The sequence below is a fragment of the Protopterus annectens genome, chromosome 11.part0, assembly GCF_019279795.1.
Source record: "Protopterus annectens isolate FY-2018-M chromosome 11.part0, PAN1.0, whole genome shotgun sequence".
NCBI classification, from domain to species: Eukaryota; Metazoa; Chordata; order Ceratodontiformes; family Protopteridae; genus Protopterus; species Protopterus annectens.
In genome coordinates this window covers 883,370,319-883,386,756 of record NC_056745.1, presented here as the reverse complement: position 1 = coordinate 883,386,756, position 16,438 = coordinate 883,370,319, and the positions used below count along the sequence as shown (strand labels likewise).

Genomic DNA, 16,438 nt, shown 5'->3' with positions numbered 1-16,438 from the left:
TCAGGAAGGTGAATCAAAGAATGCATACATGTATGCTTGCTCATAGGATGCAGGAGATCAAAGTAGGGGAATAGACCAGTCACCAATGGAGTCCCCCAGGGTTTGGTGCCGAGACTTTTTCTGTTTGGCATATACATCTCAACAATAGAAGGAAATACCAAAGGGCTTTGGGCAAATAAGTTTGAGATGACTGCAAGCTAGGAGCAGTTACTGAATCACCAAATGACTTAGCCATCATGCAGGAAGGTTTCTCCCAAACAATAACTGGTCCCAGAGTCATGAATTGAAACTAAACTCCAAGAAATGCATTATCATATCCTTTGGGAAGTCATCTACTCCAGGAAACTGCCAAATTGACAATGCCCCCTGAGAACTGACCCAGTTGTTTGGCATTTGGGAACTTGTGTGTACAGTGACCTAACTTTTGACCAACATATGCCCAGAGTCATAAGAAAGTCTTTCTATATTGCACAGCTTATAAACAAATTGATTTTGACTAGATCTAGAGATGTTATTGTCCCCCTTTACAAAGCCCTCATTAGGTCAAGTCATTTTGTAAAATGCCCACTTTGGTATGTATCTGTCCAGACCTATGTAACAATTGGAATACCCACAGAGATACTTTACTAAAAGGATACAAGACCTAAATAATAGGTCTTGCATGGACCACCTCAAAAATGTATCACTATACTCAGTATTTTACAGAGTGCTTAGAGGTGGCATGTCCATCATACAAGGCATCCTCAGACCTAATACAGATGGACCTACTGAACATCAGAAATACTCAGTCCAGGTATCTAAATTGAATGTTGGGATGAGATGGATATATGTAACAGAGGCTACCACTATTCCAGAACAGACCGTCCATTCAAGTAAAACAAAGCTCATCCCTGTCCACATTCAAATGCAACTTAGATTTAAGGATGGGTAATAGAAAATGTACTCCAGGATTGCCCCCCCATGCCACTAATGGATAGAGGCAGTTCCTAAATGCTGCATCCCTTACATGGGTCCCCTCAAATTATTTATAGTGTGAACACATTTATTCTCACTAGGGCTAATATACAGTTATCAGCCATGGGATAGGTAAGACCAGTCAGGAAATGTTAATTCAACCACCAAAAGGGAAATTGGCTAAGCTTAAAATGTCCTCCAAGTGAACCTATGTTTTGGCAGTAAGCAGTTTTAAAATAATTGCCCTTTTCAGATCACTAAGTGCCCCTCTCACCCTCCCCCAGTCTTCAACAGCTTCCAGCACCTCTGCTTGCAGTGCCTGAGCCCCTAATAGAATATGGGTCATTTAGTCATAATCAGGGCTGCGTCCCTGTATACCACAGGACTGGCTGGTAGGAAGCATTTTTGATGCAAATTGTTTAAATGAGGGTGGAAATGTTCACATTCACAAGGTGTGGAATACAAAGTTAGACAGGCACTGTTTGGTTCAGATAATGCATTTTTGTGGTATTTGTGACATTGCCTTCCTTAAATGGACCATGTTGTCATTTTTACACAGATGGCAGAATGCCTTTATCTTTTATGTTTGTTTCAGGACAGCACAACATAATTAGATATTCTGCAGCCTGTTTATGAAATTCTATAATATTTAAAAAAAAATACTCTGATATTCAACACGTTTCTTTATTTTCTTTGTCTCTAACATTAAAAAGGCAGAACCACAAACTATAGTGACAAGGAGTGAGATATATACTTTGAATGACAATTATAATCTCTTTTCACGTGATTGCAGTGTTGGTCAGCCATGACTGCACTAGACTTTGTGTTATACAAATTGTGAAGGCAAAACATCCTGAGTAAGGTCAAAGCTTACAGACTTGAAAAGCTGCCAAGTACATGCCAAACTAAGGATAAATCTGATTATACTCTGCTAAAAGATAAACCAACTGAACAGTTTCAGAATACTAAAACAGGTGGCAGTTTTCTGTAACTGGTTTGCCAAGCTTATCAAGACCCTTTCAAATTTGAGTCACCAGGGTAATTAAAATGCCTCTTTGAGTAGTTCATGAATGTACTGAATCTTAGTTAGGAATTAATGAGCTCCCACAATTTGACATTTAGACTGCAAACAATGGAAATGTAGTGAACATTTTGCAAAATGTTTATCTGCAGTAAAAAGAACTAGCTCTGTCAAAATACCTTAAGCATTATTTTTATTTTTGTGTTATCTGCCTTTCACAAATCATATTGCTATGTTTAAGGAAAGCATTTTTTTTTCTGCTGGCTAAGATCTACATCCTGTCTTAAATGTTGGTGTTAAAAAAGCATGTGTAGTTTTTCACTCATGTTGTGTTGTACTTTAAAATTCACATCAAAACAGATCTTGTATTCTTTCTCTCTTTCTTCCTGTCTTCCCTAAATGGTTTGTCTGTTTAATAAGAAAACATATATATATATATATATATATATATATATATATATATATATATATATTGCTAATTTGTCTTTTTTGATGCAGGTAGAAGTATATGACCTTTTACAGTATGAACATGGAGCCGATGATGTTCTGGTATTAGCCACAGATGGACTGTGGGATGTTCTTTCAAATGAAGAGGTGGGAGAAGCTGTTGCTAACTTTCTTGCAAATTGTGACCCCGATGATCCACACAGGTCAGTGCAGTGGTGTTTAGGACTTTATATTAAACATATTTATTCAAATAACCATGTGCTGACTTGGAAAAGCAATGTGTTAATATTTAGATCTTCCATAAAGTGCAAACTTGTCTTAGGAGATCTGCAGCAGTGAAGAAACATAAAAATTCTGAAAATGTTCTGAAGTCGTTATGTTTTTCTGGCTGTTTGTATCACGTGAGCTTGTTCTGTCAGTCTGCTAACACTTCATATCAACCTGTTTTTCATTTACTTATGTATTTATTTAGTTAGTTAGTTAGTTATTGTGTGGCAGAATCAAAGCAGACATAGTGATTTGCCACACCAGACAGAACTACTGCCTTTTTCTAGTTCTACAAGTCATGGTATGTCCAAGTGGTTTCCAAGACAGCTATAGTAAGGTAAGGAATCATGCTTTCTTGGAAAGGAAGAAAAAATTAAATCTGCATGCTGCATTGCTAAAGTTCACAGCAAAGAAATTTCCAGGTAAACGCAATGAGGTCTTCAAGAGAGCTAATGTACTAGTATTACGATTTGTCCTTCCTGTCTGACCTTGAAAATGTAATTACTTATTGCGGCTTTTAGGAATAAAAGCAGTTTGAAAATTCACTTTTATTGAACAATATATCAGAACAAAATATACCAACACAATTTCAGAAACTTCGTAAATTTCTGAGATTTTAAATGGGTTCTGCATTTAATAACATAAACTTCAGAGAAGTGTACATTGAAAACAGCGATCTAAAGTTAAAAAATATCTTTCTACCATATAGAGTATTTACTCACTGTGGAAAATAAATCTTTCAACTCAATAAAAATATTAAGTAATAAAGTGGTAGAAGGCCACTTATTTCTCCCCCCAGACAACTGCTTGATTGACTATATCAAAACCTCTTAGCACCCCATCATTACCGATTTATATCCCTAGTTATCACTGTGAATATCTTAGTGTTGATAACACAGAAGACATTTATTCAGGAATCATTGTCTAGAATCCCCTTTTATAACCATCTCTTCTGCATCTGCCAGTTCTGTTATCAGGTCCTTTAACTGTTTTATTCTGGGAGCATCTTGGCAAGTAACATTATTAATACTACTAGATTCAAGTTTTATTTTGAAAGCTGAGTATCATGTTCTATTGCCAGAAAATAAACAAATGGTTACAATTTTTGGCAAACATCTCTTATTTACAAGTTCCTGAATCCATAGCTTGTATGCTTCCAACTTAGTACCCACCCAAAGTATATGAAAACTATCCCCAATTTCCCCCCTCCCCAAGTCACATCTCCAACCTGCACAGTTTACCGTAGGGAAAATTTTTGCTACTTAAACAATTACAGTGATGCAGAAGGATAAAAATTTGACTGCAGCCCAGACAACCTGGGATCAATTAGCTGTTTGGCTGAATAATGGAACTGGCAAGTGAATATGGGCATATACATCCCGAGGGGACATGGTAGATCCAGCCATTTTCTGCATAAAAGTCCTTTGGAGCCATGGCTGAGATGCAGATACATGGCCTGGAGAGGAGGGCAAATAATAGGCTCAGCAAACCACAGATGGTAAGAAGCCATTAAAAGTGGGTTTGTGGAAGCATATAGTTGCATTGGTCAGATATTGTGGACCTCTGCAGCGAATTTGATCACACACACACACTCTGCTGCCCAGGAGGGTTAGATTAGGCTAAGGCATGAGTCTTCCTCATTATCTGGTTGCTGGTGAGGGCACAAAGCACCACTGTGGCTGCCTGAGTTACAGCCCCCACCAGATAGCCATAGTGGTGCTTTATGCCCTCACCACCATCCAGACTGTGTGGAAGACATATGCTTAAAAGGTAGTGAGAGCACATGCAGCGGCAGGCAGTTACATAGAAGATACATTATAGGCCCCTGCCCAGGAGGGTGAAGTTAGGCCAAAGCACCGCTGTGACTACATGAATGATGGCCTCCACCAGATAGCTGTCAACTGATAATAAGGGAATGAATAGGCCATGCCCAGCTGAAGTGGAAGGCTCAATAGTCAGTAAGCACTGGGTCAAAAAAGCAATTTGAGAAAAAAAATGCTTTATTCCTGATGTGTGAATTTATTGGTGCAAACATTTCCATGTGATTATATGAAATTTCCCTGATTTTTACATATTTAGGGTTTAAACATATCTTAATCCATGCTTCCCTGGCACATTGAATATCTTTCCATCTTCAGATGTCCCTCAGGCCCACCACTACTTACAGTATAAATCATGCTGTATTTTATAGACGTGACTTACCACCATCTTTCAGTGTGTTGTTCCTGTCTTGCCTCTAGTCTCAGGTTTACTAAGTTTGTTGTCTCCATATTCTCTCTGCTTAGCCATTTCATGTTTTTTTAAATGCCTGACATAGAGTCTAGTAAACTACCCTGCCTTCCATATGCAGTCTAAGTTTGATTAAGGCCTCCAACTAAGACATTTCTCTGCTCTTATCAGTCACTTGAGCTCAGAATTTTAGATCTGTTCCCACTCCTTTTCAATGCCAAAAGATATTTTTGGTGTTGACTCTCCTGTACCCATATTCCAGTGTACACCTTTGAGAAACATTGTTTACAGTTTTTATTCCAGAATGACATCCTCAGTTGTAATTCTATATTCCTTGATACAAAGCAGCTTTTTCTATACCAGGTCCTATCACGTCATACTTCAGAGATGTCTAGTTTTGGTAAGGCATTCATACTTCAGAGATGTCTAGTTTTGGTAAGGCATTCAGTGAATTTATCAACATATCTTTTCAATGTGGACAATAAGGATTTGCCATTATTTAAATGATTACATTTTTAGTTATATATCCTGCAAATAACAGAAGACAACAGGTGCTCCACATTAGCCAAACTCTTAAAAATAATAACCTATACCAAACTACAGTGGGACATTAATCCTCCCATATGAAGTCCTAATATCCACTGTTTGGATGAGACAAAAAAAGCACACCACAGGCTGATATAAGAAATACTTGCCTTACACTAAGAACTTAGGATAAATCAAACATTTGACTAACTTGGACTGTATCTGATTCTTATCTAAAATTATAATTTTCCATTTCTGAAAAAAGACTTAAATTTGTACTTAGAACTTCATAAGTAGATTAACTTTATTTAGTTACAGTAGTAAACAGCTGCAGTCCTAAATATTTTCATTTCCTGTGAATCTATAGAAAAGGAAGCTGTTGTTTTTAAGTTATCTGAGAATGGATAATTAACTGAAAAGTTTTAGACTTTGAAACATTTATTTTGTGCTCTGATGCTTGTATGAGTAATTGTAGAGTAGTAAAAAACTACCACAAGTTACACTGATGATCAGGCAAGTTGATGGTATTATTGTCAGTAATAACATTTTTTACTTGATTCTGAGTCTGTTTATAACCTTGTATCGCTAGTGGTTTGAGGCAAATAGCAAATAACAGAGGTGATAGCAGGCACCCTTGCCTTGCAGCTCTGTTTAAAATGAACAATTCTGAGCATGCTGCCAAAATTTTGATTCCAACCAAAGGATCACTGCATTTATTTCCCAATAAATTTCTGAAATCCACAGGAAGACCCATCCATTTTAACAAAAGAAACCACTACTCTTCTCAATCAAAGGCTTTCTCAATACCAAGACTGAAAATCAGCATTCTGCTCTTTGCATCTAGACTGGCTTGCATTTTCATTTAAGGTTTTAATTTTATTGTTAGTAATCTGCTGCCCCCCCCCCCCACAAACCTTTCGATTCAGAAATTATGTTAGCCACATGCTTTGCCACAATGCCATACATGATTTAGCTCTGACACTGGTCTGTAGGAGGATGGCTGTGTTCGATCCTTCCCTCCTTTGTGTATCACAATAACTACTGCCTCTCACCAAGAGCCTGGCACATCCTTCTTTTGTACTATGTTGTTCATAAGCTGTAGCCATACCTTTAATGCATCTCCCTTACCCAGTCTGTAGAAAGCAGTAGGTATTCTGTCAGACCCTTGAGATTTGTCCATTGCATGAACCCTCATTATTGTATTAAGTTAGTTATGCAATAGGCTTTATGACATCTTCTCTGTGGTCAATTGTTTTGGAGTATGCAACTGATCCGAAAATTTCTGATCTGATTAATAGCTTTATAAAAGGTTTCTTTCATATGTAAATCTTGAAGAATGGTATGAAAACCTGTATAACTGTCTCTTAATGCCTCACTGCTGTGTTAGCGTCATCTCTAATTTTAAGCACAGTTTAACACACTTAACACACTTTCTTTTGTAGTTCATTTAAATCCTTAGCAGTTAAGACTATTAAAAAATGGTCCTTTCAAACAACTATCTTTGGGAATCATAGTCTGTTATCTGAGTATTCCACTAGATCATCTTTAAATGTTTTAATGAATAAGTCGCCCTGTCTTGGTGAGATTTAAGCTACTGCTTGAAGATACTTTATCCTTTTCTTTCTACCTTATTTCACTAGTGTACTGTAAACTGGGTTCCTTTATAAGGGTCTATATTAGATGCGACCATCCAAAATGGCGAACACCTAATGAGCGGCACATATACGCTGAACGACCACAAGAGCAAAGGACCTAAATCTCGAAAACCAGAATGCCAATCTAATTCCTGTGGCCAGCAAGGGTAATCATGGGGAAGAGGAAATATATCCTTTTCCCCACTGTAGTGCAATCTCGGAGTAGGTATATATATAAGTAGGGGGGTGCACAGGGGCTTGCCCCCCTGCAAAAGTGTGATTAGTGAAGTTTATGTGTGTTTTACTTACCTGTGTGGCGCTGTTGTAGTTTGAAGTGCATTCAGTATCGTGGTTTTCGACATTTAGGTCCTTCGCTCTTGTGGTAGTTTGACGTATACGTGTTGCTCATTAGGCTTTCGTCGTTTTGGACGTTCGGTTTTCTAATATAGACCCCCTTTAGAATTCTATTTATTGCTTCTCATCCAGCTAGAAATAGTTCATCTTATCTCTTTTATGTTTTTTACCTACCAACTCCTTATACCATCTCATAAACTGTTACTTTTGAAGAAAATAAAGTAGGGAAGCCCCAAGGAATTTGTTTGTTTGTGTTGTAATATCCAGTGTCATTTCAAAAGTTAGTGGTGTATGGTCAGATAATAATAGTAGCTTAATTGTTTGACTCAAATCTGTCTATAAATGCTTTTCAGTTGCATATATCCTATCCATAATACAACGAGCAGAGTGTTTTGGTGAGTAGTAAATGAATTCAGCAACTGTAGATTACCCTAAAAGACCACTTTTATAACTTAAACCCCAAATCATATAGAGTAGGATGGAAACAATATCTGAACAGATGATAATTTAATTGAGCTAGAGTCCACATAAATATGCCTAGTTACTAGATTCAAGTTTCTCCATAACACAGTTAATCTTTGTTGATGAGCCATTATCTGTGTCAGAATAAGTGTTAGTGCAATCTGAAAGGTTTTTTAAAAGTCTATAAACCAAAACTAAATTGATATAAGTGCCTCCCCAAAACTCCTTCACCTTTGTATAGCATCTAGGTCAGCCAGTATTTTTTCAGTTTGCATTGAACAGAATTTAGAAATTGGTATCACAACCACTACTTCTGGTAGCAATGTAAAAAGGCTGGGACTCCTAGATTATTGTGAGCTTCATATACTACAATCACGTAAGTGTTTTGCTTCTTAAGAAAAGTCATTACTCTGTCTTGTTTTGTGATGTTTTTCAACTCATTTACATGCCAAGTCATTGCTTTCAAATTCAATAGCATGTTAAAGATAAAGCATTCACTGTCTGAAAAAAACAATTTGCTGGACCATGAAGCGGCACTACCCCTCCCCACACCCAGCTTGACCCTCTGTAAGCAGTGCTATAAAAAAACACTCAATTGTTTTATCATATAGTAGATTCTACAAGTGGCACAAACAACTTCCTAATTCCTTTTGTTTTAAATAGTAGTTCCCCTGTGTGACACAGCAGAAATGTTGTTTTCCAGATGTAAATTGATTGACAGCATAACAATATAAATATGTACAAGGTGAATAAAAGCACTTCCAAGGAGAGCCTTTGCTCTAAGTAACATTGTACCTGTTCTTGTTGCATCAGTTTCCAAGGTTTATTCAGACATGGTTACCTTCCACAGTGAAGCCACAAAGCCACCTAGTTTAAGGAAATAAAATAGGTAGCTATAGATTTATAAAACAGGCTTTTCTTTTGAAGCTTAAAGCCTACTCCTTTAAATAATCAACACTAAGTGCAGACTATTATAAAGTCCACCAAGTAGTTAAGTTTGCAGAGAAATCAGTTTATGAAACAATGATGACTAGATATTATAATAATATCATGAGAGTCACATTTAGTAATAACGAATAGCAAAGATTAAATGTCAAAACAATCCTGTTGCTAGATAAGTACAGCATCTGAGTTCACAGACTTTAAACATTTCAAACTTGAAATAACTTAGTAAATTAATAATCACATTAGAAATATAACAAGAATAGTTTGTAACATAAGACCATTCAGTTACCTTTATAACATTCCATAACGTTTTAAGTGCAAAACCCATGAAAGAATTGAACACTTTCATGACGTGTCCCTACTTACAAAAAAATGATCTTGTGTTAACCTCTTCTTAGAAAATGATCACCTACACAAATTATAGCTGCAAGCTACAGACATTCACTCTACCAGTACCAGAATACGTATAACAGTTTATTTTCTAAGTGCTCGTTTAGTAGCATTATAATATTTTATAATCCTTGTAAGGTAAAAGCTAAGGTCCTTCTTAGCATTCTGATAATCTAAGCAGATAAAAAATGTTTCTACCTCACAGGACATGTGGCCACTTATACCACTGATGTTTACTCCCATCTAAACCTCTGCATTATGACATCTGTCCCCATCCACTATAAATACAATGCCAAATTTAGAGACAAGCTCCTATGGTGGAATCCTGGTATCAACAAACTTTGAAAAAAAAAAAAAAAACAGCTGACCCTAAGAAATAAGCTCAAACCACCCTACTCTGGATGTGATTTCAGAAAAGTAAGTAAAGTACTAGGGTAGAAGATCAGTACCTGCAAAAACAAGTACAGCGTAAATATTGACACCTCATCAAAAGATAACTGCAAAGCCTGCTTTAAAAGAAGTCAGTTGTCTTTGTAACAGTACTGAACACTGCAATGAGTTGTTCATCAGTGTTGCCTCCTACTCTGACCCAGATAACATTGCTAACATATCAGCTGATAAATTTATGTCATATCCACCCCATCCCTTTCATGTGCCTCCCTTTATTCCATTTGGCCCATACCACTACCTGTAATTACTCAGAACAAGTTTTAAAAGCTTTCTTCAAAACCCAAAAACATAAGCTCTATGGGTCAAGACAACATACTAAGCTGTCTGCTTGTTAGTGTGAAAAGTAAGTCATGGAGGACACCTGTTGCATTACACCCTCCACAAGGACAGCTCTTCCTTTGACCTGGGGAACAGTACACCAGTTAGCTTTACTAGCACCATTTGTAAATTATTGTAGTGTTTCGGTATAGCACTAATAAATAATTAGATTAACTTACAAGCCCTTGATCCTAACCAGTCTGGCTTTGCGAAAGGGAGATCCCACATTGCAAACCTGACAAATTTATTTGAGAAGGTTTCTGAAGCACTGGATGATGGGAAATTGATGCACCCAGTCTACCTGAATTTATGAAAGGAGTGTGACACTATCCAACACTCTGGCATTATTGAGATACAAACTCAATTAAATATAAACCCTTACAAAAGTCATTCATTACAAAAATGGCAGTCAGACAGGACCCACACAGTCAAGGTTGGTGGCACACATTCCTTAAAAAGGCAGGTCATCAGTGGCATTCTACAGAGCTCTGTTTCAGGGCCACTCCTCTTTAGCATATACTTCATTGATGTCCAAGGTGATTTAAAGGATCTCTGGCTAAGTTTGCTGATGACAGCAAACTTGGAGCTGTTATTGACTCACCTAATGACATCCATATTCTCTAAACGGGTAAAATGTACAAAAACTCCTGGTGTCAGGAACACACTCTTAAGCAAATTCCATAGGTATGCAGTATTGTTCCCTATGAGAAGCAAGAACACTCCTGCACCTACCTCATAAATGATACCTCCTTCAAAATAGATGCTCTCATAAGAAGTCTAGGTACATTCATGAACAACAAATTCTCTTTTCGCTACCCCATATCAACTGTCATTGAGAAATCCTTCTCCCTAGTGCAATAAATAAGTAAATACTTATCCTTCATATCAAAAGGAGTAATTATCCCATTCTTCTCTTCATCAGACTCATAATATAGTATAATGCCCCCTTTCTATTCAGCTATATTACTCAACCAGAAAAATACAGTGCTTCCTCACCAAGAAACTCTTGGATATGTGCTCCCCAAAGCTACACAGAATGTTTAAAAGACGTATCTATTCCATCTCCTCCAGACTTATGCTTTTGGCCTCTACTTAACTCAAAGAGCTGCAAACAGTGCAGTCCTGCCTGATATTTTACACCTTTGTAAAACAGGTAGCACCACCGGTACTCATCCTTCAGGTCTGAATCTACATTGTAATATTAACAGAATGAATTGTGAGAGTAGATAACTTCTGTCAAAGGATCTCCCAACTATGGAATGCTTCCTGTCTCTATGTATTTATTGATTGATTGGTTGGTTGATTGACCGGGGTAAGGCAGTGATCCAAATGGACCATTTCCAGGCTCATACTGGGGTTTGTAACAAACTAAAGAATAATATAATGAGTAGGTTACACAATAATTTACATTGAGAACACATAAAAATAATTTTTGATCCAGTGTAAGCAAGTGAAAGTAGCTTAGTAACACTCAAAAACTCCAAAAACCAGGTAAATAATCTTGAACAGCTCCAAAAAAGACTCTTAGTAACACTCTTTAAATCCAACCTGATTGAATAAGATGGGGACCCATAAATTCACACAGTCTAGCTCCTCACCCCTTTATGACTAGAGGAAGCAAATAGTGAGCATTGCAGTGGCTAAGCTCCTGTCTACAAGACTGATCTGATAGCCTTATATATACCTATGAACCAATATGAATAAATCTTGCAATAGTCAAGACAATATTTGCATGTTGCTTACATGAATTCAAGAGACTTTAGCGTATCAAACCATGACCATCTTATCAAAGTAAAATAAAACCAAACACAGTAACCTGACAGAAGGAGAACCCTGCTCATCTTACATTATCCAGTCCATATACTTTCACATTGAAAGACTGTTCACTGCTTGCAGCACTGAACAAGCATCATCTCTCCCAGAGCTCAAACCCCTTTTCTAAGTCCCCCATTCTTCCATCTCCAGATTTTGTTTGCCCCTTTCAGCATCAGGCAGTCAGAAATATTTGAAACACTACTGAACCCTGCACTGAGTCACTCAACAATAGTACCACCTACAGGTACCCAACAGACCTTATGATTCAAATGATAAGTTTATGCATTCTGTGATATTTTTTCCTAAACTGATAGAGAAATTTTCTAGATGTAGGAGTGTGATGGAGTCTGTATCTTCTACACTGTTTTAACCCTTTTCATGTTTTTGTCAACAATCCTCCCCTTTTCCCACAAGCATGTATGCCTAGCAATTGTTGAGTGCTTTTCTGCTTCAGTATTTTCTTAGTTAGTCAGACTTCCACCATTAGCCTTTCAAGTTTTTGGCTTAGATTGTTTGAGTATATCTGTGTTTTTGATCTTAATAAGGGGCCAAGTGAGTCTACAATTGTATCTTTGCTTATTGTAACCACCTTCTCCCACAGGCATTAGCAATTACTTTTTTACACTGTTGCTTTCTCATGGAAGTGGATAAAGTGTGGCTGCTGTGGCTACAAAATTCTACACCAGGACACCCATGTTTTGTGTGTGATTTGCATGGGTCATGAACTCCTTAAGGAGTACTGTGATATATGTAAGGTGTGTGGTATCAGAACTTTACAGGAGCATTGTAATAAATTAATCTTGAAGGAGCTCCTTCCTGCCAAAAAAGGAGAACTGAGAAGGATGATAGAGTTAGAGGAAACCAGATGTAGAAGCCCTCTTTTCTAAAGTCACTAGACCAGTGCCTCTTCCTTCAAAGGTTATCTTAGTTCTTCAGTCAGGTTCTCTAAACCTCTCCTGCTAGAGTCTCTCAGGTAGTACCTGACACCTTTTTGAGGGATAGATTGAGCACCTTCTCCTCTGAGAGGGAGTTATCCAGCTATATTGAATCCCGTCCACCTTCAGTTATTTCTGTGAAATCCATTAATTCAGTTATCATTGTGTCATCTGCACTGGCATCGGTGGAATTATCTTTATCAGCACTGACTCTTTTTGAATACTGTGGTGTCAACATTCATCTCAAATGCTAAGGACAGCTAGGCACCATACAGTAAAAGTTGAGGCTTCAGTGCCAGGGTTGGCCCCTATCCCATCAGGGCCATTCTCAGTTGAGTACTCCACCTTTGACCCACTGATGTTGAAAACAGTCTTGGTGCTAGTTAAAACCTCAGCTATATCAGTTGTTGGCACTGTTCCTTTAACATCAACAATTGAAACAGTATGAGCAAGTCCAACACCAATGGGAACAATTTTGATGTTCAAATTTATGGAAAGCACTGTTGAGCAGCTCTCACAGGTTTGGTAGTTTCAGACACTCCTTCAATCTTGGACCCACCAGAGGACACCTCACAACTTGGAGTCTTACACCCAACTTCACAGTCCAGGAGAGTGGTTCTGAAAGGCCATTGTAGACCTTACCCTTTGGGAAAGACTCTTCCTCAGACCACTTCATAAAAGATTTAAACAAGAGCCATTTCATAGTCAAACCTCTTACCATACAGTATGTTGTAAATTCCTCATCTTGTAAACCACTTAGCCATATCATAGGTATCAACTCCTTCTGTTATCCACCTGGAAACATATAATTATAATTAGAAGGAAACAGAAACTGAAAATGACAAAAAAAAAAATGCAAAAACATATACGTATCCTTATATTATTGATATATTTTTAAAAAGCCCATATTGTCCAGCTGACATCCCCATTATTAAAAGTACTTAAAGTTTTAGTCGTGCTACATTGCATATACCGTAGCTGAAAATACACAGCTTATAAACATATGATGTTTAATAGTATGTGTAACATTTTCTGATGTTCTCATTGCCAGTTTTGTCTGAAGGCTTTTACAAAGTCTACTTTAAAGCTGACTGTGTAATCCAAGAACAATAAAGAAAAAGAAAGGAGAAGAAGCCTCACTGTAAATCCAACCCTGTTTTGGATGACAAAGTAAGGTCCCAAATAATCCTGAGCACAGAGGTCTTAGCAACAGTCACTGCATGTGCAAAACAGGAGGTTATACATTGTAGGTACTAGTTCTGTTTTGTCTCTAGGCACCCCTTCCTTCCCTTTAGCAAATATGGTCCCACAAATTGCTCTGCAAAGAAACTAGTGTAGCAACATTCAGTTCTATTAGGTTCCAGCTGAACCTCTGCTCCCTTGTCAGTTTAGTATTGTACAGTTCAATATGGAATTCTGCCTTCTTTTTCCCACCCCTAACTCACGTATATCTTAGATTCAGTAGACTTAAACCCTGCATTACATAAATATTGACATATCCTGTACTAACCAGAAACTGTCTCGAACACATCGTCTTGTAGATAAAGAAGTTGCATTCATTTTGAAGCCCGCTGACTGTGCTGCCTTCAGTCTTGTAGTCTTTCTCCGTCCGAGCTATGGAAAGGGATCAATAATGATGGTACAGTGCCCATTCCTGAGCCCCCTGATGACAACTCCTCACCATCTTAAGAGACATATTCTGATTGTTCTTGGCTAACTTGATATTCAAGTATTGTTTTGTTTACCTCTTCTGCATCTAGATATGTTCAAGCCCAAATGGGAAAAGATCTTCATAAAAGCTGGATATATTAATCTGTAGTGCAAACCTTAAGCTTATCCGGTCTAGTCACTGGCAGAAATCAAATCCATTTATATTGGATAGCTGCAGATTCATCCTGCTCTATCCACACTTTGACCCTTTCAGCCTTAAACTGCTAGCTTGGCTTCAGTCAGTTTGAAGGAATTCTTTCTTTTAATTTACAGGATTTGAATTCGATCAGGATGGCTCTAAGTTGGCTGCTTCAGTTGAGCAGTTGAGCAAAGGTTCTGTGTCCCCTTCTATTTCATATATCCTGCTCTGGAAGAGACACCCATTTTACAAGCATTTAAAAATGTTCCCTCAGATTGCCTCTCTTCTTTCTCAAACACACCCATGAGTTGAATATTTTTACTTTTTGCTTGATCCTCAAAGTATATCAGTCCTTCTTATAATAGTTAATGTGTGGTCTCACGGTGGACCATAGCTTAAGCTTCTTATTTTCCACTTTTAAAATTGGTATAGCATCTGAGTGGTCATTCAGGACAGCTTTAAATTCAAGATGTTTTTGTTTGTTGCCAAGTCTCATTCATTTAGCTTGTAATTTGTTTTCTTTGTCTTATTAAAAAAATGCAATCTCTTCCTCATCATCTGCTGTAGAAACACATTTATGTATTCTGCAGCTGGGCCTTTTTATTCTACAAAACAGTAATGTCTTTTCCTGCTTTGGCACTTTTTCTTTTCAGCTTTTGTTCTTAAATGTTTTGCATAAACCACAAGTTGCTTCAGATTTACTTTAACAGTTGGGAATTTCGCATGTCAGTATATAACCTGACTGCTCGAATTGCTTCACCAGCAGGGATTATTACAGAATGTATATGACCTGTTCAGTGTGCCATTACTTGAAGTCCAAGCTGAAGAAGCAGTTTGGAACAACAGTGACAGATTTGATAAGTATAGTGACAAACTGTCCTTTTAAAGTGATATGCTTGCCTACTCTGCTTTTAAACCCTGTCCACTGAGACTGTTTGTCCTGCTTTAATGAGGGTATAAATTAAATAAATCATTGTTAAATATTTGAGGAACAAAAAGGTCTAGAGTATGAACTTTTTGGCATACACTAATGACTTACTTTACTATTGTTATATAGGTACACTTTAGCAGCTCAGGAGCTGGTAATGAGGGCCAGAGGAGTGCTGAAGGACAGAGGCTGGAGGATATCCAATGACCGACTTGGCTCAGGAGATGACATATCTGTGTTCATCATTCCATTAATGTATGGAAACAAACTGTCATGAAAACCTCAGGTGTACTGAGGAAATGATTAAAAGCTGGCCTGCTTGAAGAAATGATAGGCAATGTAAGCATGACAGTTCACTTTGGTGGTAGTCTGCTGAAACACAGAATGAACTTTGAATTTGCTAGCAGAATGGCAGAGTTTGAGCAGGTATTTTTGCAGTATGTCTTAAAGGTACAGCATTCCCAGTCCTAAAAATGTTCTACTGACTATAGTCAGATGTTCTGTCTAACAGAATAAAAAAGTATGGTTTAATACATAATACATCTTTATGAAAACTTTCTGTCTAAAATATTTAAATTGTGTTTAAAAATCCTTTGTATATAAAAATGACACACATAACTGGAAAAAAAACATTGTATTATATAAATAACTTGTGTAGTTTATGTCATGGAAATTATTTTTAGGGAGCCATGTGTTTTGAACATTCCACATTTTGCAGCGTTGGTCTGAGATGCCTCTTAAGAGGAATGCTGTCTGCCTACTTTTCTTCACCTGTTGTTATTCCATTATGAATGATACTTGACCAACAAACATGTAAGCTTATGATTTAATGTTCATTGTATAAATTATAGTCCAAGTTATATATTTATTGAAATCCACATTTGGGAGTGAATTTAAAAAAGTGTCAGGTATTTT

The 16,438-nt window shown here is 37.3% G+C and overlaps 1 protein-coding gene across 1 annotated transcript in view; it reads left to right on the top strand.

Moving 5' to 3' along the window:
* The window catches only part of PPM1H (protein phosphatase, Mg2+/Mn2+ dependent 1H), a 1,767,842-nt gene extending 1,751,677 nt beyond the window's left edge, over positions 1–16,165 (top strand). The window contains exons 9-10 of the mRNA XM_044088290.1: positions 2,474–2,625; positions 15,653–16,165. Coding sequence (XP_043944225.1) covers positions 2,474–2,625; positions 15,653–15,800 — 300 coding nt within the window. The 3' untranslated portion in view covers positions 15,801–16,165. The remainder of the gene's footprint in view (positions 1–2,473; positions 2,626–15,652) is intronic.
* The last annotated feature ends 273 nt before the right edge of the window (positions 16,166–16,438 follow it).